This window comes from Chlorocebus sabaeus, chromosome 2, assembly GCF_047675955.1.
Source record: "Chlorocebus sabaeus isolate Y175 chromosome 2, mChlSab1.0.hap1, whole genome shotgun sequence".
NCBI classification, from domain to species: Eukaryota; Metazoa; Chordata; class Mammalia; order Primates; family Cercopithecidae; genus Chlorocebus; species Chlorocebus sabaeus.
Window position 1 is genome coordinate 59,253,271 of NC_132905.1, and position 25,782 is coordinate 59,279,052.

The 25,782-nt window shown below is 36.7% G+C and overlaps 1 protein-coding gene across 3 annotated transcripts in view; it reads left to right on the plus strand.

Moving 5' to 3' along the window:
• The window catches only part of XRN2 (5'-3' exoribonuclease 2), an 85,530-nt gene that overhangs the window by 22,376 nt on the left and 37,372 nt on the right, over nt 1-25,782 (plus strand). For 2 of the 3 annotated variants that reach the window (XM_007961596.3, XM_007961599.3), the window contains exons 4-20: nt 1,039-1,150; nt 3,315-3,373; nt 3,450-3,539; nt 4,456-4,528; nt 4,661-4,711; nt 5,164-5,321; nt 6,471-6,545; nt 6,630-6,763; nt 6,870-6,927; nt 7,011-7,118; nt 11,957-12,001; nt 13,628-13,759; nt 17,110-17,228; nt 19,401-19,536; nt 21,103-21,210; nt 21,300-21,389; nt 22,371-22,443. In XM_007961596.3, coding sequence (XP_007959787.1) covers nt 1,039-1,150; nt 3,315-3,373; nt 3,450-3,539; nt 4,456-4,528; nt 4,661-4,711; nt 5,164-5,321; nt 6,471-6,545; nt 6,630-6,763; nt 6,870-6,927; nt 7,011-7,118; nt 11,957-12,001; nt 13,628-13,759; nt 17,110-17,228; nt 19,401-19,536; nt 21,103-21,210; nt 21,300-21,389; nt 22,371-22,443 — 1,621 coding nt within the window. The remainder of the gene's footprint in view (nt 1-1,038; nt 1,151-3,314; nt 3,374-3,449; nt 3,540-4,455; nt 4,529-4,660; nt 4,712-5,163; nt 5,322-6,470; nt 6,546-6,629; nt 6,764-6,869; nt 6,928-7,010; nt 7,119-11,956; nt 12,002-13,627; nt 13,760-17,109; nt 17,229-19,400; nt 19,537-21,102; nt 21,211-21,299; nt 21,390-22,370; nt 22,444-25,782) is intronic. The other variant, XM_007961605.3, reaches the window with a different exon arrangement.

Genomic DNA, 25,782 nt, shown 5'->3' on the forward strand with positions numbered 1-25,782 from the left:
AGTTGCAGTTAGAATTGAGTAAAGAGCAAAAAGAAAAGGAATATGTCTTGTTTAGAGCACATTTCAGTTTATATTCAGCTAATTTTTTTGAATAAATCTTTAGCTTTACTCCAGTGTGTTCTTTCTGCTGCATCAAGTATAAAGTATGTACACGTTTGTATGCATATGTGTGTGTACATGTTTATACACACTTTTTTTGTTAATATATAAATGTAGATAAAGGACTTTGTACTTGAGAGGGCTAATTAGATGGTCTTGTTCTACAGAAAAGGAAATTGTTTAAAGGGAATATTAAATAACTTATATTTAGATGTAAACAGGATGTTTCACAGTTTCTTTCCACCCCAAAACTCAGTTCAGTAACTTCCAAAATCTTACAGTCTGGTTCACTTTATTTGGGCTTTTCCAGTGAAATTGCATTTGGTTAGAGTGATTTAAAAGTACTTTTGGTTAAAACATTATTTCTTTTCTGACTGCTATGCTGTATTAAAAAGACAGACTAATAATTATAAACCTTATTGTGGGAAATAGAAGTGCACCGAGATTCTGCAGATAAAGAAATAGTTTTCTGTTGCTTTTTTATGAGACATTGTGAATCCCATCTGGAGACCATTCTTCCTTTTAGGTGTGGACATAGAGAAGGTCCTCCTGATCTTAGTTCAGTAGTAACTACTCATCAAATGCTGGCTGGGTCTTTTGAGTAAAGTGAGCTTTCTTTCTTGGGTGCCTTGAATCAAGCACCCTAACTGAGGGGAACTGGTGTTAGACTGGGAGGACTTGCAGTATAAGTGCTAGGACTTCATAGGATGTTTGTCCATTTGACATGGCACTCATTCACCTGATTGAGCTCAGCTTTTAGGTTCTTGGTCCAAATTTAAGTTCTCAGGATCTGGTATCTGCCATGAAAGGATTATTCGACATACTACTTACCTTTCTTCCATTTTAGTATACTACTTTTAAAAGAACACCTGATTCAAAATAATGTACAGATTTATTTGTGAATATTTTGATTAGTATTATGGACTATGAAATTTTCAGGCACCACGTGCCAAAATGAACCAGCAGCGTTCAAGGAGGTTCAGAGCATCAAAAGAAGGAATGGAAGCAGCAGTCGAGAAGCAGCGAGTCAGGGAAGAAATATTGGCAAAAGGTAAAGAATATGTATCTTGAAGTTGGATTTTTTATAAGATGTATGCAGAATGAGGGGATGGTGGCAACTTTTTCTTACAAATAGGCAAGCTTTTAATTTAATAAGGATCCCAGAATATCCAGTGTTCACTGTTGAGGAAAAGTAGTTCATGAAATCCTACCAATAGGCTTAATAGGCTTGTTTATTTTCAAACTCTCCTGTAAAAGGGAGCCTTGGGAATAGGGAATTCTGGTGGAGAGTGCAGATTGTCAACCCCTCTCAGGGCCAGTGCAGCTCTTTAACAAACTTTTATGTCTCTATAAAATAGAAATACAGTAAGTACTTTTTACTACTTTTCTCTGTGGCAGCTGTCAGAAAGCTATAGTTCTGTAAACATTTTCTTCAAATCAGCTTTGGTTTGCTTGCTTTTTGAAACTCAGGTCTATCTGAGGAAGCCAGAGGTGATTTGATCCACATTTACAGGTTGTTGCCAAGTCATTTGCATACTTTCAATATAAGTTGATGGAACAGGCACAGCACTTATGGTTCCTTCAAGTTTGGAGGGGTTGGGGTGGGATGTCTTCATTTTTGCAGTTCCCCAAAGCCTTAAAATTCCTGGTGGTGGTTGGGTGCAGTGGCTCACGCCTGTAATCCCAGCACTTTGGGAGACCGAGGTGGGCGGATCACGAGGTCAGGAGATCGAGACCATCCTGGCTAACATGGTGAAACCCCTTCTCTACTAAAAAAAGCACAAAAAATTAGCCGGGCATGGTGGCACATGCCTGTAGTCCCAGCTACTTGGGAGGCTGAGGCAGAAGAATTGCTTGAACCCAGGAGGCGGAGGTTGCAGTGAGCCAAGATCGCGCCACTGCACTCCAGCCTGGGTGACAGAGTGAGACCCCATCTCAAAAAAAAAAAAAAAAAAAAAAAAAAAATTCCTGGTGGCTACATGGGTAGGAACTGACTAAGCCTCAGAGAAAAGGAGGATCAGGGAGTGTTGATGCCAATTGGGACGGTTCTCTCCTACCATACCTGTGTGTGAGGTAGGTTATGGTTGTAGCAGAGTAGTTTGTTTGGGGTTCTGCTACTTACAGGGTTATAATAGAACAGAAAAGCCACAATGTCTTGGCTCCAGATAATTGTGCTCTACAGTTGAAAAAGGATGCCATAGTATAGTCACCTCAGGCCTCTAATTACAATACATTTTATATTACTTTAATTTTGCTGGAAGTGTACAAGTATATAGTTCCTTTAGCTGCAACTTGTAATTAAGACTCTAAAACCAGTTTGTATTTATAACAGTGTTTCTGATTTTAAGAATGTCTTTTTTTTGAAGATGTGATGAAATATATTTGTTTCTTGAGAAGCAACTAATAGTGATATAGAGGAAAAAATTGGATTTTTATATTCCTCTGTCTGATAATTGTATTTCTTATCCTGTAAAGCTGTGATGAACTCGGCCTTTAAAATTTCATTTCTCTTAGGCACCTTTATTTTAGGAACTGTTAACAAAAATATGGCCCCTAACTGGTGTGTGTGTGTGTGTGTGTGTGTGTGTGTGTGTGTGTGTGTGTGTAGTCTCTTGCAGAGTGGATAACTTCATAATTTTTATGTAACAGTATAATATATTTTGTGTACCATATATTGTTTTACATTCTTGTTAAAACATAATTTAAAAGGCTGAGCATGATGGCTCACCCCTGTAATCCCGGCATTTTGGGAGGCCAAGGAGGGCGGATGACTGGAGGTCAGGAGTTCGAGACCAGCCTGGCCAACACAATGAAAGCCCGTCTCTACTAAAAATACAAAAATTAGCCAGGCGTGGTGGCAGGCGCCTGTAATCCCAGCTTCTCAGGAGGCTGAGACAGGAGAATAGCTTGAACCCTGGAAGGCGGAGGTTGCAGTGAGCCGAGATTGCACCACTGCACTCCAGCCTGGGTGACAGAACGATACTCTGTCTCAAAAAATAATAATAATAATAGTAGTAGTAATAATAATAATAATTATTATTTAAATTTGAGAGATGGAATCTTATTTTCTTCCCAGTGAGGGAACATTGTTCCTCGGATGACAAGACTTCACTTCCTTTTGTATTTGAACTTTTTGTTTTTGTTGTTCTGGCTTAATATTGAGTAATGTATCTCACTTTTTATGGGGAGAACAAAATGTTGCCTCTTTTCTCTAGGTGGCTTTCTTCCTCCAGAAGAAATAAAAGAAAGATTCGACAGCAACTGTATTACACCAGTAAGTAGTCTCATACTTTGCTAGCTATTGCAAACTCTTAAATGATAGATTAATTTGTTTCTTTCTATCGTTTTAGGGAACTGAATTTATGGACAATCTTGCTAAATGCCTTCGCTATTACATAGCTGATCGTTTAAATAATGACCCTGGGTGGAAAAATTTGACAGTAAGTTTCACATTTTGACACTTCAGAAAGATTAGGGCGATCATTCAAGGCTGTACTTTGATATGACTGACATTATTTATCCTTCTGCCCTGCCCCATAAAATGCTAGTTGACTGTCGGAGGAAAGAAAAGCTTCCAGGGTTATTGGAGATGGGGTATCCTTACATGGTTAAGCTTTAGATAGCTGAATTTTCTCTTAAAGCCAATTTTGTCGTCTTGCCATCACTATGAAGCCATAAAATGGGATTCATGATTTAAAAAATAGATATAGGAAAGTAATTTTTAAGTGGAAATTTCCATTGTTACATATCAAAATATAGCAAGATTAGTAAGTTGTGGGGCTGCCTTAAATGGCTATGTTCCCAAATATTTAAATAATATTTAAATGAACTTGTTTGTAATTTTAGGTTCATAAGCTGGCTTCCCTAATAATGAGAAATGGTAAATTATATTTAATAGATATCTGTTATTGATTATTCTTGGGGCATATATGGTCCAGTACTATATCCTTGCATGGCAGTGAAAATAGGAACTTGTGAATGATCAGTTTTTCTGATGGCTAGGTCTGACCCAGACATTTCATTCCTTTCCATTCCATGTAGTAAGTTAATCAGTGAAGTAGTTTTAGTGTCTCTCACACACACACACACCCCTACTTTACTCAGAAAATTTTCAGTGAAGTAGTTTTGGTGTTACACACACACACACACACACACACACACACACACACACACCCCTTCAGAAAATTTTCAATGAAGTAGTTTTGGTGTTTCACACACACCCCCACCCGCCCACCCACCTTATTCAGAAAATTTTCCTGTAATACTTTTCTCAATTTTTCTTGAGACATACAATTCATTTGATATTTGTGCCTATAGAAAATTGGGGATAAGCTGAAAGTGTTAATTTTTTTATAGGTTATTTTATCTGATGCTAGTGCTCCTGGTGAAGGAGAACATAAAATCATGGATTACATTAGAAGGCAAAGAGGTAAAGCTTACTTAACCAGTATTTGATTGTATGTTCTATTTTTAAAAAGCCATTGAATAGAAAATATTTGATATGAAGTGATATTCTTGTGGAATATATATTAATATAAATATTTGTTTCTCTCTTGTTTAGCCCAGCCTAACCATGACCCAAATACTCATCATTGTTTATGTGGAGCAGATGGTAGGTTTCTTCTTTGGGATTTGCTTCTCTTGGATTAAACCATAGCAAGTCTATGGGTTGGTGTGCAGTAATGGATTATTCATGGTTACCTGGAAGTTCCAAAATGCCTTGGTTATTTTATGTTCAACAAGGAACTAGTATTGAGTTGCTGTTTAATCTGTGATCAGTGATCTTTAATTTCTTTTCTTCTTTTTTACGTTTTTCAACCTTTTAATTCCCCGTACCTTTAAAATGGAAAATTTCCCAAGTGTTTAATCCTTAGTGGCAGTCTATGTTGTAGGTCCACATATCTGGAGGACTTCCTGTTAACTGGGAACTGCCAGGAGGTGTCAGGCTTTGGGGCTTTGCTGCTCTTTTGGGCTTTTGTTTGTGTTGGCATCTCATAGTAGTTTATGGTAAGAATCCTCTCAGAATACTCACTGTTCAGTGTTTTTCTCATTGTCGATTGATAGCTGATCTCATTATGCTTGGCCTTGCCACACATGAACCCAACTTTACCATTATTAGAGAAGAATTCAAACCAAACAAGCCCAAACCATGTGGTCTTTGTAATCAGTTTGGACATGAGGTCAAAGATTGTGAAGGTTTGCCAAGAGAGAAGAAGGGAAAGGTAAGAACTTTGAGATGGTAGTTGCCTCATTAAAAAAAAAAAAAATCTATTGTGGTAAAATGTACATGACATAAAATATTTCAACCATTTTAAAATATACAGTTAAATAGCATTAAATATTTGAGTTACCTTGTTTTTAAAATGAAGAGAAGATTGTGGTTGATTAGTTTTTTATGTGCTTGTTCTGTTACCCTTCACAGAGATGTATCTTTTTTCTTTTCTTTTTTTTTCCTTTTGAGACGGAGTCTCGATAGAGATGTATCTTTTAAGTACTTTAAAATAAACCTGCATTCAAAAACTTGCACACACTCATCCTTTCTACTTAGCACTTTTTCTGACATCACCTATATCTACACGAGGCTTAGTTCTCATAGATAATAATGCCCATAGCTTGTAATTTATTTGTGGAAGTTATTTGTTTGAAATACTCTTAAAAGGAACTACAACTTCTTGAGACTTTTAAGTTACTCCCACTTTTTATGTATTTTAGGTTCACTTGGTTATGTCCAGTCCCCTTTAAAGGGGCTTGTGTTTCAATAATATGGTGCCTCTTGAGTCATATACTTTATGGGGGGGGAAAAGACGATGGTGCCTCTTTCAAAGACATCGTTAAGTAAAAAAAGAGATAAATATAATATAGTGTATTATTTCAGATATATAATGCAATAAAGACAGTATACCTGTGTCTGTGTACATATTTCAGATACGTAATACAATAGACAGTATAGATGTTATCTATGCACATCTGTTCACAAGGAAGGGGTAATGGTTGGTTGGGTATAGATCATCAGTTGGCAAACTTCAGTCCTCCAGGTTTGGCCTGTGAGCTATGTTTTTTACGTTTTTAAAGTCTTGTTAAAAACAAAATAAAACACGAAAGACTATTCAACAGAGATCATATATGTCTCCCAATAGCCAAAATAATTTACTGTCTGGCCTTTTGCAAAAAATGTTTGCTGACCCCTGGTCTAGATGTGGTTGTTTTTTTGGGTAATTTTTATTTTAAAATGGATTGGTGAGCTTTTAAAAATTTAATATTTGTGATATTAAAATAGATCTTGTGTTAGAAAAAGCCTTAAAATTTGCTTGGTTGGAAAAAATTACTGGACATAGAGTAGACTTGTTTCATCTTCATTCCTGTTCTTGCAGCATGATGAACTTGCCGATAGTCTTCCTTGTGCAGAAGGAGAGTTTATCTTCCTTCGGCTTAATGTTCTTCGTGAGGTATGTAGCAATAATCGTTGAAATCAGCACTCAAAGCAGGGTGCCTTTGATAGCTGTAATGGCAGCATTCCTTTTTGGTTGCAGTATTTGGAAAGAGAACTCACCATGGCCAGCCTACCATTCACATTTGATGTTGAGAGGAGCATTGATGACTGGGTTTTCATGTGCTTCTTTGTGGGAAATGACTTCCTCCCTCATTTGCCGTCGTTAGAGATTAGGTATGTGCATTTGTGTAGCTTTTCAAACTACTGTTTTAGGCTTCTTGACTTTACTGTGCCTAAAGCATAATGGTCCTAATGTATAATGTTTGTCTCTTGCTGACAGGGAAAATGCAATTGACCGTTTGGTTAACATATACAAAAATGTGGTACACAAAACTGGGGTAAGTTCATTCTTGAATGATTTCAAAACAGAAGTATTTGCTTTTATAAGAAGATCATTTTACATATATTTTATCACTTACAGGGTTACCTTACAGAAAGTGGTTATGTCAATCTGCAAAGAGTACAGATGATCATGTTAGCAGTTGGTGAAGTTGAGGATAGCATTTTTAAAAAGAGAAAGGATGATGAGGTAAAGTGTTTCTATTGCAGTAGCTAAAATTGCTCCTGTCTCTAATAGGCTATGATGATCCTGTGATTACTTTTAATCTCTTTGAGTGTGTTTTTATATCATTATGGTGTGTCAAGACTAATGTAATCATCAGCGGTCAGTGCTTTGATTATTTTATAAAGGTTGTGCTGCTTCCTCTGTGAAACTGTGTATTGTACCCTGTTTGAGTTGCATTGTAATGTTTTTTTCTGTCTTCATAATCTGAATATAAATCCAAACACATTTCTAATCAATAGGATTTGAAATGCCGGTACTAAGGCTGGAAGACTACTGGGATCGAACTAGTGACTGTCATGTTTTGAAGGCAGGAAGACAGGTCAAGAAGAATTGATAGTGTAGGGAGTGTGGGTTGGATTATATCAGCCAGGGCAGAGGGTTGGGAGAATGTAGGATCTGTGGAGAGCTGCATCTCTTAAGTAAGAAATTGAAACACAAGAAGGAAATAAAATAACAAAGCATTTGAAAATTGATTGCTTATTATGGATGAGTGCTTACATGAAAAGTCCAGGTTCTGGCTTGGGCAGTTAGGAGTTTGCTGGTGCCATTTACTAAGACAGCAAGCACTAGGGGTGGAATGGGTTGGGGTGGGAACAAAGTAGAACTTGAGTTTCATTTTGGAGATGTTTAATGTGAGGGGCTATAGGACACCTGAGAGGAAAAAAGTCCATTAAGCAGTTGTTAAATGTGTGTAAAGCTCAGGGTAGAAGTCTTTTGAAAAGAGATTTGAGAACCATTAACTAATGGAAGGTACTTGAAACTATGAGTGCGACCCTGGGAGCTTGTGTGGAGTAAAAATACCCTTAACAGAAGTCTAGGGAACCATGGACATTTAAGGAGAAAGAGGAGCCAGTTCTAGAGAGGTAGAAGGAAATTCCTGAAGAGATAAGTCATGCTCAAGGGGTCACAGTGAGGTGGACAGGCACTTCGTCTGTGGACAGGGTTTGGGAGCCCCTGGTGAGCTGATGGGATTGGAGGGGCAGCAACCTGGAGGCAAAGTGGTTGGAGGGCGATTGCAGGGTGTAGCAAGGGAGACCAGCAGTGGTCAAAATAAGCAGATAATAGCTTCTTAGAAACAGTAAGGAAATCCTTTCAGAAACTGGTTTTATAAAAGTCACCTGGCTATTTTAAGCAGATAACAACATATATTACTGCTACATTGCTTCACGATCTCCCAACACATTAAAATGTGTCATTGAATCTTATTTTCTGTTTTCATCAACTTTGTATAGTATAGCTAGTGATCTCTTATTTTTAAACTTTGGGCATCATTTTATGTAACATAGTGAGTTGACCGTAAGCATTCTTTCCAAAAGCCTTCAGTACTTGGTAATGTTTTTATGTGATGTCAAGAGTTTTTTTGCATATAGAATTCAAATTACAGAAGTAGCTTTGTCAGGATGATCAGATGACAACTGGAACAGACATTTTTAACTACTTTTTTAACAATTACAGTGGCATCCCTTGATCTGCTGCTACATACTTTGTACCACTTGGTTTAAAAACCTCAAGTAACATTAGCCTTCTACTTTCTCGTTAGCAGACTCTGCACCGTAAGTTAGCATTAGAGGAGGAAGTATGGGATTTGGTAGATACCATAGTGTTACAGATTTAATTAATACTATTTTTCAGCTGACCTGGCAGGAGAGGGCATTTTAAAGCTTTGGATCTTTGTTGGTGTCCCTGAAGTCATGAAATGTCCTTCAGCATGATTGGACACCAGGGGAAACCCTCAAAAATGCAATAGGAAAGTTTCCGGGTGTATCTGTTTTTCCGGGAAGTGTGTCCCTGGCATTTGACAGATTTCCAAAGGAGTTCATAGCACAAAAAGGGGAGAGATCCATGAGGTCCACCCAGGTGGTCTTCTGTTTGTGTGTGACTACCACCCTTAGAGATAGGCATTTAACAGACCAGCAGAACAAATGGTAGAAAAGGAATAAATTAATAGTTCTTGGCTAAGCATGGTGGCTCATGCCTCTAATCCTAGCATTTTGGGAGGCCGAGGAGGGCAGATCACCTGGAGTTAGGTGTTTGAGACCAGCCTGGCCAACTTGGTGAAACCCCATCTCTACTAAAAATACAAAAACTTAAAATGGGTGTGGTGGTAGGCGCCTGTAATCCCAGCTGCTTGGGAGGCTGAGGCAGGAGAATTGCTTGAACCCAGGAGATGGAGGCTGCAGTGAGCCGGGATCATGCCACTGCACTCCAGCCAGGGCGACAGAGCGATACTCTTGTCTCCAGAGGAAAAAAAAATTGCTTATTAAAGTTGAGCATTTAGGCAAGAAATGTGTTGCTTTTTATTTTATGAGCTTTGATGTTTGCCTTTTATCTTGGAAATGTTACTCATTTATTAAGCAAATACTTAAGTATTTACCATGTGCCAGACAGTGTTCTGAGTGCTAGTGATACAGCAAAAAACAAAAAAGCAGACAGAAATCCCTGCCCTCATGGAGTTTACATTCTCTTGGGTGAGCTGGAAGATAAACACAGTAACTAAGTAAACCTCATTAAATGTTAGAGAATAAGTGCCACAAAGAAAACTAAAGCAGGTGAGGAAGCATCTGGGAAGGGAGAGGTTGGGCATTACAGTTCTAGAAAAGGTGACAAGAGAAGGCCTCACTGACAGCTGACTTTGATTAAAGATGTAAAGGATGTGAGGGAGCACACTGTGCAGATGTTTGCAGGAAGCACTTTACAGACAGAGGGAATCACCAGTGCCAAGGCCCTGGGGTGGGAGCATACTCAGGATTTCACAGAATACCAAGCAGCCACTGTGGAAGGAGCAGAGGAGGCAAAGGAAGAGCAGTAGGAGATGAAGTCAGAAAGGAGATGGAGGGCCCAGTCTGGTAGGACCCAACAGGTCATCATAGGACTTTTAACTTCATTTTGCATCAGTGTAAGGTTTTGAGTAGAAAAGTGACAAGATTTGACACATACTATAAAAGGATCACTCTAGCTGCCATGTTGGAAGTACTGTGTGGAGGGAAAGACCAAAGCAGTGAGCCCAGCCCAGTGAGGAGCCTTTTTTACAGTAATCTAAGGGAGCCTGGATGGTAGCAGTGGAGATGATCAGAGGCAGTTGGATTCTGAACATATTTTGAAGGTAGAACCAGTGGGATTGGCAAATGGATTCAATATAGAGTGTAAGAGAAGGAAAGGTGACAAAAGACTGAAAGATGTTTTGAGCAACCCTCATGGAAAGACTAGGAGGTGCAAAGGTGGGGTGGGGATTCTATTTCAGACATATGAAATTTGAGATAGCCAAATGGAGATGCTAAGTATGGAGAGGCCCTGGTTGGGGAGCCATCAGCATGTAGATGGTATTTAAAGCCCTGAGACCAGGTGATGACTCCCATGGGAGGAGAGAAGTGGAGAAGTCCAAGTACTTGGCCCAGGGGAGCACCAACATTAACCCATTTGTGCCCAATGTTACATTATTGGAATGATAAGCCTGTGGGAGTTATTTATATCCTACTGCTCAAGGTCATCCCCAAGGTCTGATTTTTCACACAAAAAACTTGTAGCCTCTGGCATAAATGGGTTAAGAGGCTGGGGAGTTGAGGAGGTAGGACATAGCCAGATTGAAGGAGATCAGGTGAGTGTAGCTTCCTGGAAGCCAAGTGACGACTGTGATCCAAGGAGGAAAGAATCCTGGTCAGATAAGGACTGAAGTTTGACTAATGGATTTCATAGCCTGCAGGTCATTGGTGACCTACACAAGAGAAGTTTCATTGAAGATGGGATAGAAGCTTGATTAAATAAATCAGTGGTTTCTACATCAGAGGAGGTTTTAGGGTAGTTGATCTCCTGGGCTCCACTTCAGAGCAGGAGACTTAAGTATCCAGCATTCAGCTTTTTGCCTGGCAGAAAGCACCAATTTCCAATTTCCTTAAGGCCTTATATTGCAGTTGGTAGGACTGACTTGGAAGTGTACCTACTAGGATGACCGTCGGTATAGGATCCACTGACCCCTGTTTTAGGCTACAACAGCAGCTGTGGCCACCCTAGGTGTCATTTCAGTTCCTTGATACTCAGGGAAACTTGGGCATGGGCATGGGAGACCCACGAATGACCCAGGGTTAGTAGGGAACAAGATGAACACAAAATTCTGTCCAGTTGAAACCATGGCTGCAATTTGGAAATGAGTGGGGGGAAAGAATCAACGTGGGCTGGACCCTTGCCTGTGAATTAAATTGGCCCAGAGTAGTAAACTGTGCATACATCTGAATTTCCTTCCTTTTTTTCATTGGATTGATGGAATCTGGCCGGGGTGGGGATAATGTTTGCATAGAGTCCCACTTCTCTCTTTTCTCTATTGTGCCATGCATGCTACAGAGTAAGAGCCCTTTTTGGGTAACAGAGTCTAATTAAATTGTCTTGCTGATTTTTTAAAAAATGGATAGCTTAGTTATTAATTACATTCAACTAAACCTTAAGAATTGTTGAGTTTTTGTTTTTGTTTTTGCTTTTAACTTGTGTCTTCTCCATATTGACAGCCTGTTTGCTCCAGGATAAAACCAAGGATCTTTGTAATGGCTTTGTATTTTCCTGAAATGATTCAAACGCTTTCTGAACAGAATTACTAAGAACAATTAAATTGTATCTAAATTCAGTCTTCTATTGTTAAGTTCTGATAAGCAGCGTTTTGAACATATAGTCTTGTTACCTGGTTTAATCATGTACCTAAATTTCTGGTGTCGTCCTTTAAAACTTAAGTTGTCTCCCAAATCATTCCTGGTAATGCTTAACTCTGACATTTTTGTGTAATTATTTGACAGAATATGTGGATTTTATACTTTTAGGACAGTTTTAGAAGACGACAGAAAGAAAAAAGAAAGAGAATGAAGGTGAGTTTTAATTGATTTCATGAGATTGGCGATAGCGTAATTTTACAATTTATGAGGAAGATGTTCATTACAGTAGCTTTATTCCTTGTCCAGTAGGACTTGGTCAGGGACGTAAGTGTCCACCCAATTGCCTTTTTACCTGTAGAAAGAACACTGGTGTTGATTTTAAAGAAGGTCCTCTAGGCTCTGGTGTCTGAAGGGATACACTTGGGAGGTGAAAGGTGGGTGGCACTTAGCTATTTGAATGATTTACAGCAATCAAGTATTGTTTTTTAAGTAAAAATGGTCAATCTTTTGTGTCCCCTTGAAAGTTACTATACTCTTGTTTCTACATCTTTGTCAGATTAATCTTTCTAGAACATAACACTCTAAACTTGTTTCTCTGCTCTAAACGCACCGCCGACTCCTTAATCCCCTCAGAATCCAATTCTGTCTTAGTTTGGTGTTCAGAGCACACTGTCATCTCATTGAATTCCAGCTGTCCAGCATATCCCCTGTTGTCTTCTAAATACACCATGTCCCTGCTAAGAGTGTTGTGTTCATTTGTGACATCTGAATGGATTTCTGACTTTGTAGCTCACTGACATCTTACCTTTTCTACAAGGCTTCCCTTCTTGGTTATGCTCATAGTACAGATTGAGCAATCCTTTCTTTTAACTCTGGTGCTTCCTACCTCTGATACATGTTTTCTTACCTAATTGCATAATGCTTTATAGACATTTAACTTCTTTAGTTCTTGTTTTCTTATCTTCCCTACTAGATTTTCAAGCTTGTGGAGTTTAGGGACTGACTTTTACTACGTTTTGTTAGAATTAAGCAATTTCAGGAAACAAGAAGGGAGAAAAGTAGAATTATTTATTGTTGCAGTGGGTTCAAAATCATTTAGATTGGGAGGGGCATGTTTGGTTTCTACTTATATATTATTATTTTAGTCAATATCTTTTATCAGTCAGCCAAGATTATCACCTATGTTAGCTATAATTATATCTAATTAATTGTAAATAAAGAGTTAAATTCTAGCAAGGTGAAGGGTAAATGAAAGTTGTATTTCCACAAAAATTAGCTGGGTGTGGTGATGTGCACCTGTAATCCCAGCTACTCGAGAGGCTGAGGTGAGAGGGTTGCTTGAATTTGGGAGGCAGAGGTTACAGTGAGCTGAGATCGCATCACTGCACTCCTGGCTGCGCAACAGAGTGAGACTCCGCCTCAAAAATAAATTAATTAATTTAAAAAGTTGTGTTTCCTAAGTATAACTCAAACTCAACTTTTTTTTTAACCTAAGTTATATTGTTTTTATTTGCCCGAAATTGTGTCTTGAATGTTTTCTGTAATTGTAAAAAGCAGTGGATTAGCATAATGAGACTTGAAAGATTTTCTCTACATTTCAGGACAATGTGTTATATGTACTTTAGGGCAGAGTTATTAAGTATTATACACTATTGTTTGGAAGGTATAAGTTAACATCAAATCAAAGTGTAGACGACCTTGTAATATTAACGAAGATCATTTGGTCTTTTAGTGGGTGTTGTAAAGTGCTTACAGTTTGGACTTTATTCCATTGCCTTCTTTGTGTCATCTGTGTTGTGATTTAATTTTAATTTCTACATTAATTTCCATTTATGTTAGAGAGATCAACCAGCTTTCACTCCTAGTGGAATATTAACTCCTCATGCCTTGGGTTCAAGAAATTCACCAGGTTCTCAAGTAGCCAGTAATCCGAGACAAGCAGCCTATGAAATGAGGATGCAGAATAACTCTGTAAGTGGCTTACTTTTATGTGGTATTTAAGAGTGGTGAATATCACATACCTCTTGCAGGGGGATGTGTGTGTGAAATTTATCACAGCCTGGAGTTTTGTTTTATAATTTTTCTTAATTGCTTTGCCTTGAGATATTTTTAGTTCTGTTAAATCCATCTTTATCAATATGAAAATATCCAAATCATGTGAAAGAAAAGCATGTAGGATTGTTGATAACATGCGAATATAAAGAGATAGCTAATTCCAGTTTGGGTGACAGAGTGAGACCCTGTCTCAAAAATAAGCCAGGTGGCTGCAGTGTTTTTGTAATGCAGATGAACCACACACTACTTCCCCCTTCTCCAAAGAATAGGGTGGTGAATGGTGCTAGAAGCTTGTCAAGGGACATCCATATGTCTCAAAGCTGGGGCAAGAGGAGGAGGATGGGTTTTATTCCCTTATTTCCGCTTTCCTTCAGTGGGCAGTTGTGAGCATTTTGCAAAATAGTATTCCTTAGGTGTAAACTCTGGCTCTCCAATTCAGCATGAAATAGATCTGAATAAATATCTTAAGGTAGCCCTTGCTGTTCAAACTCTGGTTGCTCCCTGTTTGTGAACTCAGCAACTGCATGCATTTATTTGCCTTGTATTCTTCCATATTTGAACTTGGTAATCCAAACTCCAGAAGCAGATCAACCTATCCTGCAAGGCTGTACTTTATCCACCGCCTTCCTATTGTAGTGGAAATAAACCATGAGCTCTCAGAATACCCAGTGGGACAGCAGCAGGGCTGAGGGAACAGACCCTGATCTAACAGTAGAGGAAGGAACATACACTTTTGCTATGATATATACAAGGAAATTGAATAAGCTTGGATATTTAATTTTTGTTATTCTGTTATCCTATTGATGCTCATATGGAACGGAAATAGCTGATGCCCATCATTCAAGATTTTAGTGACTACCATACCTGCAGAGCAGAACTGAGAGTGACTGGTGGTGTCGTATGCCCTGTTGGTGGTAGAGTACTTTTTTTTTTTTGATCTTGGGAGGCAGGCAGGTTTAAAACTTGCCAGCTGTGGTTGCTTCAAGAAGGATTCCAGTGTTATCTTCAGGCTCGGTAGGATTACGCTGCAGGACCAGACTGTAGATCGATAACATCTGCCGCAGGAGTAGTAATGGGGAGATTGGTGATGAGGTTGCTTCTTTGATTCTGTCTTAATTAACTCCCCTTGCCACAATTATTTCTATATAGAGGAGGTATGGAATTCGAATCTTTGCAGAGTGGGATTTTCACCTAGCCACAATTATTTCTATATAGAGGAGGTATAGAATTCGAATCTTCATAGAGTGAGATTTTCACCTAGAATGTTCTAAATTTAAGGAAATTTTGAAGCCAAATTACCAGTTTATTTAAAGGGAGCCATTTAAGTTACAGATTTCTGTTGTTTTATTTTTCTGAGCTGTTGGGTTGTAGTCTCTAGTACTTGTCTACTGATGATTAACATTCTTAGTGTTTTATTAAATAGCTTCCATTTGCTTGTATATGTGGTTTTATATTTAGCATTCTTCAGTGTGGTTTCATTATATCTAATTTGATTAAAAAACAGCTTAAGAAGAAATTTGAATTTATATGAATCTGGTTATGTTGAGAAAGGAATATTTTTGTTGGTAGAGGCAGAGCAGTGGAGATTTAGCATTAAATGGTGAACAGTATTTTTTTCTAGAAAGTATATTATTATTTTTGTTTTCTAAAGATAGAGTTTATATCTTGTTAGTCAACAATTAATTTTGTTAAAGTTTGCTTTTTACACAACTTCTCTGTAGATAATTAATGGGAATATCACTCTCATAATTTAATCGAAATGGATTAGTGTAGTGTTGAAAAAACAATAGTGATTACTTACTGAATGGTTAACCACCATGTACCAGGTAGGCAGCGTGCCAGTTATCTTTCACATGTATTGATACGTTTAATCCTTGCAGTAACTTGTAAGGAAATAGAACATTATCATCCCCATTTTAAGATGAGGCTCATAGAGGTTAAGTAATAAATTGTTCAAGGCCACACAGCAAGTAAAGGTTGAATTTGGTATTTCAGACTCAGATCTGTATAACTGAAATACAGTAATACCTGCCTTGTTTTCCAAGTACAACAGTGCCTTCCTGTATTTATTTTTATTGGGTTTTTTTTTTTGACAGTATTGTCTGTACCTTTTCATTAATAACATTGACATATGTTTTTAAAAGAGAAGTGCTCTAAGTTCTATGTGAAATATGATTTCATATTTTTTTAACTTTTCTTGACCCGTGGTATGAACTGTGTTTATGCTGTGGATACTGTAATTGTTATATCATTTAAATGGCCTTCTGTGCTCTCAGTTTAAAAAAAATTCAATTTACTTGAAATAGCTAATACACTGTGAGTAACAGAAGAAAAATTTGACTGTGGAAATGTTTCTGCCCCTTACGTTTTTGGTGATGTGGTCCTTTAGCCTGAGTAACTAAAGTTGCAGAAGATTTTCTTTTAATTTTTAGATTAAATATTAAAATATGTTAGGGTTATATTAAAATATGTTACTTAAAATTAAACTATTATGTTAATTGAGTTAGGTACAATGGGAAGATAATACTGAATTTAAAGTGACAGCTAAGTCTCTGAAATACCAATAAAATCTGCATTTTTCTAAGATGACTAATAGATTTTTATTTATAGATTGACTTTTAAAACAGAACATATAAAGTAATTTAAGTTTTCTAACACAGTCTCATTAAATTTGCTTTTCAGAGTGGTTGTACTAGGTTGAAGACTTAAACATTTAATTGCATTCTCACCAGCATTATTTTGTATATTATTACATCTATTATTATATATATGCTATATATGTAATACATTTTATATAAAACATAGAACTATACATATATATAAAATATATGTATGTTTTTTCCCCTCATAGCTTTGCCATTTGGTAGATGGCAAATGATTGTGAATTCCTAACAGGAATTGTTACAATTGATTGTCACAAATGAGTATGAACCACCAAGGGAAAATAAAATTCAAGTACTATAATTTTTAAAAATCTATAAAATTAAAACTTTTTTTTTTGCCTCAGAAACTTTTTTTTTTTTTGCCCTAATAGTGTTAATTCTTTTCAGTTTAAGCATGGGAAGTTTGGGTATTACATTACTTCTTTTGAGGGGAAGTGAAATGGAGCAAGATCAGTCTCTGTACCTTCTAAATATGTTTAAAATCTCTACGTAGTAGCTTTAAAAATGTTACTCGAAACACGGTAAATAGTGATGGTTGGATGTACCTCCTTATGTAAAATGAATAATGAAATCCTTCCTCTGTAATGTCATCATTATCTGCAGAGTCCTTCAATATCTCCTAATACGAGTTTCACATCTGATGGCTCCCCGTCTCCAATAGGAGGAATTAAGCGAAAAGCAGAAGACAGTGACAGTGAACCTGAGCCAGAGGATAACGTCAGGTGAAGCCATTTTTTGGTAGCACTTTGTTAGCAAATTGCTGAAATAGATGCAGTCTAATTAATGCTATTTAGCTTAGAGCAGCAGTGCCTTCAGATGCTTGCCTGTGATCTTTTTATCCATCAGTAATTAATGTGGAGGGTTAGAATAGTCAGTAAATTCCAGTGAGATGTGTAAGCTATAGCTGTTAAACCTAAGTGTCTAGATTAGTATGCATGCAGGCTTTCGTCCTCCAATCCACTGTTCCCTCTGAGACCAGGCACAAGATCGGCTAGACATGAGGTGTTTAGCTGTGACTATGTGATCTGAATGTTGCTGTTTGGAGACTGATTAAATTTTCAAGCTGCTTAACCTAGAAAGTTCAGTTATACTTAGACACTTAATATAGTTTGCCTTAATCTTCTCAATTGAAAGAGTTCTTCCTCAAAATGAAATATGCAGAAATCATTCTGTTAAGAGATCAATATGTATGTTTTTTAAAAACCACAAACTTGCATATGCACAATTATATTTCATGAGAGGAGTTTCCCTTTAACTGTATACTTCAAATTTAAAATAGGAAGCTGATTCTTTAATTCATCCTGAAGTTTGAGATCATTATATAATAAGATTAACAACCTCTCATGTAATTAAATCCAGATTTGAACCGTGGGCTCCAAGTGCAAAAGGCCAACAATCTCAATAATTGTAGCTCATTAAGAATTTAGGAAAACGATCTATTTCAAAGGTAAACAAGACAGTAGTCACCTGCAGCTCATGCTTCTTTTGCAGGACATGGAAAGTGTGTGATTTGTGTTTATGATTAGAAACTTTGCAAGGGTCATGTGTGGTTCTGCATTTTTCTAACATCCTTTGATTTCAGATCCATGTCTACTTGTGATTGAACATTTACTTACTCTGTATATCTTTAGTTTCTATCCTCTACTTTCTGTACTTTGGATTTTCCTCTTACAGCATGTCTTTGATTTTGTTTACTATGTAGCCATCATGATCAATACTAGTTTAATAGGTAACTTGATTTGTTTAGTATTTTATTGTTTAATCCTAGAGGATAATTAAGGGTGGAAATGCCTCTACCAAGAAATGCTTGGGGCTCTTAGCATTTTTTCATTAATATTTTCTGTAAAATAGTGATAATCCACCTTATGGATAGGGGATATTTCTAATTGTTATTCTATGAATCTTTTGTGTTGTGGGAGGGGTAGATTAAAACTGATATGGTATATTCTGAAACATGACTGCAATTAATATGTGAAATCTGGCACGTGGAAAAGAGGCCTAAATGGAGAATCATTTTGATGTTCTTGATCTGTTCTGATGTTTTTAAAAGTGTTCTTTGGCTTCTTCATGTTCCTTAAATGTTAAATCTTAGAGAATAAGAAATGGATTCTTAAAAAAAAATAATACATTGGGTGAAAATGTGGTTGGTCACATTGTGTTTTCAGTGATGATTGATAATTTAGTGGATTCATTGACCTGCTTCTAGATTTTACCATAACATACATGTGTGTGTGTGTGTATGTATACATAGATATATAGAGATATAGAATGTGTATGTCTCTCTATATATATCTCTATCTCCTTTCCTTAAGCCATCAACAGCTCTTAGCTGAAAGAGGGATAAGGCCCAAGCAAGGATAGAGAGAGTAGGTATACACATAATTTCTGCCTAATGTCTAGATTATTCTTTTATAAATTTATTTTTTACATTTAAAAAAGTTACCTGTGTGAGTCTTAAGTAATTTAGTTGACTTTCTTTGTATGGTTTAAATATATTTTAACAAACTAAGGAACTTGAACTATATAAAATATCTTCAATATTTAAAGCTTAAAATGTAGCTGTAGAATTGTACAAAGAAACATGTAAAGTAGTAGTAAAATTTGAGCAAACATGTGTTGTATATCTTTTTCAATAACATTTTTAAAATGTAGTTTTATAATGGTCTTACCAGAATCAGTGACTGGGGTGTGTTTAACTGTCTTTAAGTTGATAATAAATCCTATGAAATTAGACTTTTTAGAAATAATTAAATGAATCTGTGTTAGCATGACTGTTTAACTCTTTCACATTTCCCCCGGATATTAAATATAAATTGATTTGGGGTATAAATTGGTAGACAGCTTGTTACTGAAGGTGTGTTAATTCAGCATACATGAGCTGTGCCTGGTTTTAGGTTATGGGAAGCTGGCTGGAAGCAGAGGTACTACAAGAACAAATTTGATGTGGATGCAGCTGATGAGAAGTTCCGTCGGAAAGTTGTGCAGTCGTACGTTGAAGGACTTTGCTGGGTTCTTAGATATTATTACCAGGTACAAAAAGAATATTTTCCTCTGACTTTGTAGTCAATCATTTAAGAAAAATAGTAATTTCTTTTTTTTTTTTTTTTTTGAGATGGAGTCTTGCTCTGTCGTCCAGGCTGGAGTGCAATGGCATGATCTCGACTCATTGCAACCTCCGCCTCCTGGGTTCAAGCAATTCTCCTGCCTCAGCCTCATGAGTAGCTGGGATTACAGAGTGCACCACCACGCCCAGCTACTTTTTGTATATTTAGTAGAGACGGGGTTTCACTATGTTGGTCAGGCTGGTCTCAAACTCCTGACCTCGTGATCCGCCTGCCTCCGCCTTCTAAAGTACTGGGGTTACAGGCATGAGCCACTGCGCCCAGCCAGGTAATTTCTGTACTAATAGTATTATTGAACTGGATCCTGAAAACAAACCCAGGCTCATTTTTTAAAGCTCCCTATTCAGAAGTCCATAATTGTAAATATTTATTTGTGAAGACTTAGAAGCTTCTTAGGTATTAATATAGAACCAAAGCTAATTTTTGTTAAAAGTATTTTCAACATCAAGAATGTGGTTGACTGCACTTTGTCTTTAAGATGATGAAAGGTTAGTGCTTTTTAAATTGGAGTACAAAAATAACTGAGTAATGAATTGACAGTCACTAAATGACTGAACAGAGGACAAAGCCTGGAAAATACCAGTAAGAATTCTAAAGGAATTGAATGCTATCCTTTTCATAATATAGTGATGATACATGAAGCACTTTCTAATTGGAATAACCTGTATCCTACCTTTTGATAATTGGTGAGAGATTAGGTAGACATATTGAGGATTGTAACACTGATAGTTAATATCTGGTTTCGTGCTTAGAGAGCAAACCAAGTTAAATTTGGTGTGACCTGGGAATAGATGAAGTTTGTTGACAAGTAGACAGTAACACAATGCACTGAGTATTGACTATTAAGTACTCTGTTTGCATGTTTTACTCCTGCTGTCAAGATTTAAATTCACTAGACACTGTCAAAACACATGTTAGATATCTTTCCTATGAGTATAACTTGCTTTTGTTTTCTTGTTGGTGTGTTTACTCACGTGTTTTTATAGTCAAAAGAAACTTGTCAGGTGGAAATGGTGAATTTTAAAATGAAACTCATGGCTGTTTTACTCTAAACCGCTGTTCCAATAATGTCTCCTACCACCTTACATGCTCAGTAAATGTCAGCTGTGATTGCTTTTGGTTTTACTTGATGATGACAGCTCTAGAGATGGAAAGAAATGTCACCAAATGTATTTTAAGGATAGAAATTTTCACCAAATTGTGTTTGTGAATATGAAGTTTGGCAGGAACTACTGATTTTTCAAAGATGGTTTGTAATATTTTTAAAGTCCAAGAGCCATTGATATGAATTAGAAACTTCAAACTTAAACAATTTTTAGGAGTCATGGAAAAGATCGGTATTTGGAATATATACCAAAAGTCATGTGTTTTATGAATAGAGTATTATAGGTTAACAGTCTAATTTTTGTTTTTTAAATTGTGTTCATCATTAACATAGGTTTTTGATTTTGTTGTTACTTTTTAATGATTCTAGGGCTGTGCTTCCTGGAAGTGGTATTATCCATTTCATTATGCACCATTTGCTTCAGACTTTGAAGGCATTGCAGACATGCCATCTGATTTTGAGAAGGGTACAAAACCGGTAAGCTTAATTACTTAAAGTCATAAAATTTATAGAATTTTGGATTAGGTAATAATCTTGGATCTTTTAACTTTTTTTTTTGTTTGCAGTTTAAACCACTGGAACAACTTATGGGAGTTTTTCCAGCTGCAAGTGGTAATTTTCTACCTCCATCATGGCGGAAGCTCATGAGTGATCCTGTGAGTCTCAGTGTTTTGAATGTGTGGGTGACAGGATTTTTGTCATACATTTTATTACTATTAGTTACAATTGCTTTTGCAGCTGATAGTTAAAACAGTGAAGTACAGAAAGAAAGTATGTTTTTTACTCCAAACACACATATATTTCCTGCTTGCTTTGGCCCTACACAGTAGATCGGTTTGTTTTGGGGAGAAATTTTTTGTTTGTTTGTTTGTTTTGTTTTGTTTTGTTTTTCCAGATGGAGTCTCGCTCTGTCACCAAGGCTGGAGTGCAGTGGCACTATCTTGGTTCACTGCAAGCTCCGCCTCCCGGATTCACACCATTTTCCTGCCTCAGCCTCCTGAGTAGTTGGGACTACAGGCGCCTGCCACCACGCCTCACTAATTTTTTGTATTTTTAGTAGAGATGGGGTTTCACTGTGTTAGCCAGGATGGTCTCGATCTCCTGACTTCTTGATCTGCCCACCTCGGTCTCCCAAAGTCCTGGAATTACAGGCGTGAGCCACTGCGCCTGGCTGGGGAGAAATTTTTATAAGTCATTTTGTTCTCTAGATACCTTTAAGTCTTTAATTTTATTTGTTCTAGCCATATATGGTAGCCACCAGAGATGAGGAGACTGCCTTACCCAAAATCACCTGTGCACTTTTTTTGTATGCTAGCTGGAAAGAGTGAGACCCAGCCAGAAAGTAGGAAGTGTTAGAGTACGTAAACCCTTTACTTTCTGCCTGCCTGAGGCCCATAGTTGTCAATTCTAAAATTCTTCTACAATAATGCTTTTTCTTTTCATCTTTTAAAATAACATTGTTCATTTTGTTTTACTATACTTGGGATTAATGACCTAATATCTCTTAACATTTTTTTAAAAGGAATGTACTTTATTTTCTCATCAGACCTTATAACGTGAATGAAAGTCATATCAAATTCTTTATAACAGAGATGTGTGACTTCTGTTTTGATTCTTTACTTTTCTCCCTGATACAGGATTCTAGTATAATTGACTTCTATCCTGAAGATTTTGCTATTGATTTGAATGGGAAGAAATATGCATGGCAAGGTAAAATTTAGATGTTCTTTTCTGGTAAAACTATGAGCAAACATAATTTTTGAATTGAAAGAATTCTGTAAAAGATAAATATTTTAGCCTGGGCAACGTGGTGAAATCTCATCTCTACAAAAAATACAAAAATTAGCCTGGCGTGGTGGCTTGCACCTGTAGTCCCATCTACTTGGGAGGCTGAGGTGGGAGGATTGCTTGAGTCTGGGAGGTCTGGGTTACAGGGAGCCATGATTGCACCACCGCATTCCAGCCTGGGGGACAGAGTGAGGCCCTGTCTCATAAATAAATAAATAAATACTTTAAAAGGTAACTATTTTCAGAATTATATGTGAAATGTTGATATTTCTCCATCCAACTTCGGATTAGCAATGATTAATAGTAAATTTAATTATAACATTCTTAGAAGCAGTAAATTGGGTTGAAATAGGTTGATAATTACATCTTTTGTTTCCTTTGTGATTAATTAATGGGGCTTGTTACATTCAGTGGTCAGTAGCTCATTAACACCTTTTGAGGTTGCTGAGAAATACAGAAACACAGGAGTGTCCATGTGGAGATTTATGTATACTCCATGGAAACTTTTGAAAAATATGCCAGAAACTTTTATTTAGTTTAAATACTTGATGTTGATCATTACTTTTCCTGCTACTTTTTCATTCCATTAACAGATTTTGTAGGAATGGCTATATAAAATTAATACTAACTTTAAGGTGCTGTTTACCACTCAACCAATATATGATGGTGATTGAATGTAAAATACAATAAAGAAATATCTCTTACACTGTAAACCAGCTGTTGTTTCACACTAAAGCCATCCTGCAGCAAATTATTTAATCCTTTCTTCCACCAAACATTTTCCTAGGGTAATAAACACATTTGGTAAAATCATGTTTTTGTTTTTTTCTTATTGTTCCCTGTGGTTGGAATGGCCAATAAAATGGCTTACAGGGAGTCTTGAAACAAAGGGGAGTAAATAATATAATTTACAAATTGAAAATTGAGGCTTTGGAGTTGGCTTGATTTATGTAGTAGCGGAAGTATCATATCACTTCAGTGGAATGATCATGGAAATGCACCCATTGGGGTTATATAAGTGTTGTGTGCTTCATGATCATGTATTATTCCATGTTAAATGGATTGGAGATTCGGGTTTTTCAAGATGCTTTGTGGAGGATGTCTTGATTAAAGTAGAGAGAGAAGATGCATAGGACAGTGAGAGATGTAATTAAGAAGCAAATATATGTTTGTGTTTGTTAAATAAGTAAATTATTAAATCATTGGGTTTATTAAGTAGATAATTAAGTATATAAACATACAGGTGACTTGTCAGCTCTGTCATTGTGGTATATATTATTTCTTTCACTGACGGGATATTTTCAGTGTAACTTAACTCTAGGGGAAAAGTGAGATAATGTATAAGAGTTTAGATTTCTTCACATCCTCTCCAACATTTGTTATTTTGTTTTCATTAGTAATAACCATGCTAATGGGTGTGAATGGTATTTCACTGTGGTGGCGATATGCATTCCCTAATGATGAGTGATACTGAACATCATTTTGTTTGCTTTTTGGCCATTTCTAAATCTTTGGAGAAATGTCTTTTCAGGTCCTTTGCCCAATTTTGAATTGGGATTGATTTTGTTTTTTGCATTATAGAAGTTTTTTTATATATTCTAGACATTAATCTTTTATTGAATATATGATTTGCATAAATTTTCTCTCATTCTGTGGATTATCTTTTCACCGTGTGATGATGTCCTCTGATGCACACAAGTTTTAAATTTTGATGAAATCAAATTTATCTTTTTTGTTGCTTCTTGTGCTTTTGGTGTCATATCCAAGAAATCTTTACCAAATCCGACATCATGAATCTTTCTTCTTATGTTTACTTCTAAAAGTTATACAGTTTTAGCTCTTACATTTAAGTCTGTGCTCCATTTTGAGTTAATTTTTGTATATGGTGTAAGGTAACGGTCCAGCTTCATTCTTTTGTGTGGGCATATCCAGTTTTCCTGGCACCACTTGTTGAAAAGACCATTCTTTCCCCCATTGAATAAGTTGGCACTCTTGTTGAAAATCAATTGACCATATATGTAAAGGTTTGCTTCTGGGCTTTCTATTCTAGTCCATTGAGCTATGTGTTCTTATGCCAATGCTATACTGTTATAATTACTGTAGCTTCGTAGTGAGTTTTGAAGTCAGAAATTGTGTTTTCCAACTTTATTCTTATTCAAGGTCCCTTGAGATTTCACATGAATTTTAGGATGGGTTTAAATTTTGACCTCAGATATTTTTGTATTTTATACAATGTTTTATATAAATATTTTTACTTAGCTCAGTAGCGAGAACACACTTTTCTTGAGGTAAAATTTAGTACTGTTGGGAAATACAGTTTCTTCCTCATACATGTTTTTAAAACTTACTTAGTGAAAGTAATGATAATACTTAAACTCTTACCTGGATGAGTACATCTTAATAGAAGATAAAATATATCTGGATACTTCAACATTTTTAAACTTGTGCTTATCAACATTATATGTAATTTTTTCTTTTTAAAGACAGAGTCTCACTCTGTCGCCCATACTGGAGTGCAGTGATGTGATCTTGGCTCACTGTAACTTCTGTCTCGCAGGTCCAAGCAATTCTCCTGCCTCAGCCTTCTGAGTAGCTGGGATTACAGGTGTGTGCCATCACACCCGGCTAATTTTTTTGTATTTTTTGTAGAGGTGGGGTTTTGCCATGCTGACCAGGCTGATCCTGAACTCCTGACCTCAGGTGATCCACCCGCCCCGGCCTCCCAAAGTATTGGGCTTACAGGTGTGAGCCACTGCACTGGGCCCAACATATGTTATTTAAAGGCAATATCGTTTTGGTCCATTTGCCTAGTACTATATAGATACATAGCATAGTAGTTTTGATTGCTGTATATTTTATATATGAATAGAAAATTTAAATAATTCCATCAAGTCACACAGTGGCAGAGTTAAGACCTGAACTCAGAAAGTCTGATACTGAGCTCATGTTCGAAGTGACTGTGTAATACCTAAGTTATTACCACTACTTGGGCTCCCTCTGGGTATTGAAAGAATTCAGTGAGATAATGCATATAACATAAGAAGTGTTCAGAAAACAGTAGCTGCTATTCTCATGCTTACTATCAGCTCACTTTAGCTTTGTCGTATCTGGATGTAAGGCATTCCTTTCTATGCTGGCCAGTAGGGCTAATTTATTGCTTAGTAACTTTCTTGCTGTTGAGTAACACTTGACATGGTTAACTGATTGGATTTAGCTTCTGGAATTGATACTGTAGAAAAGTCTTATTATATATATATTATA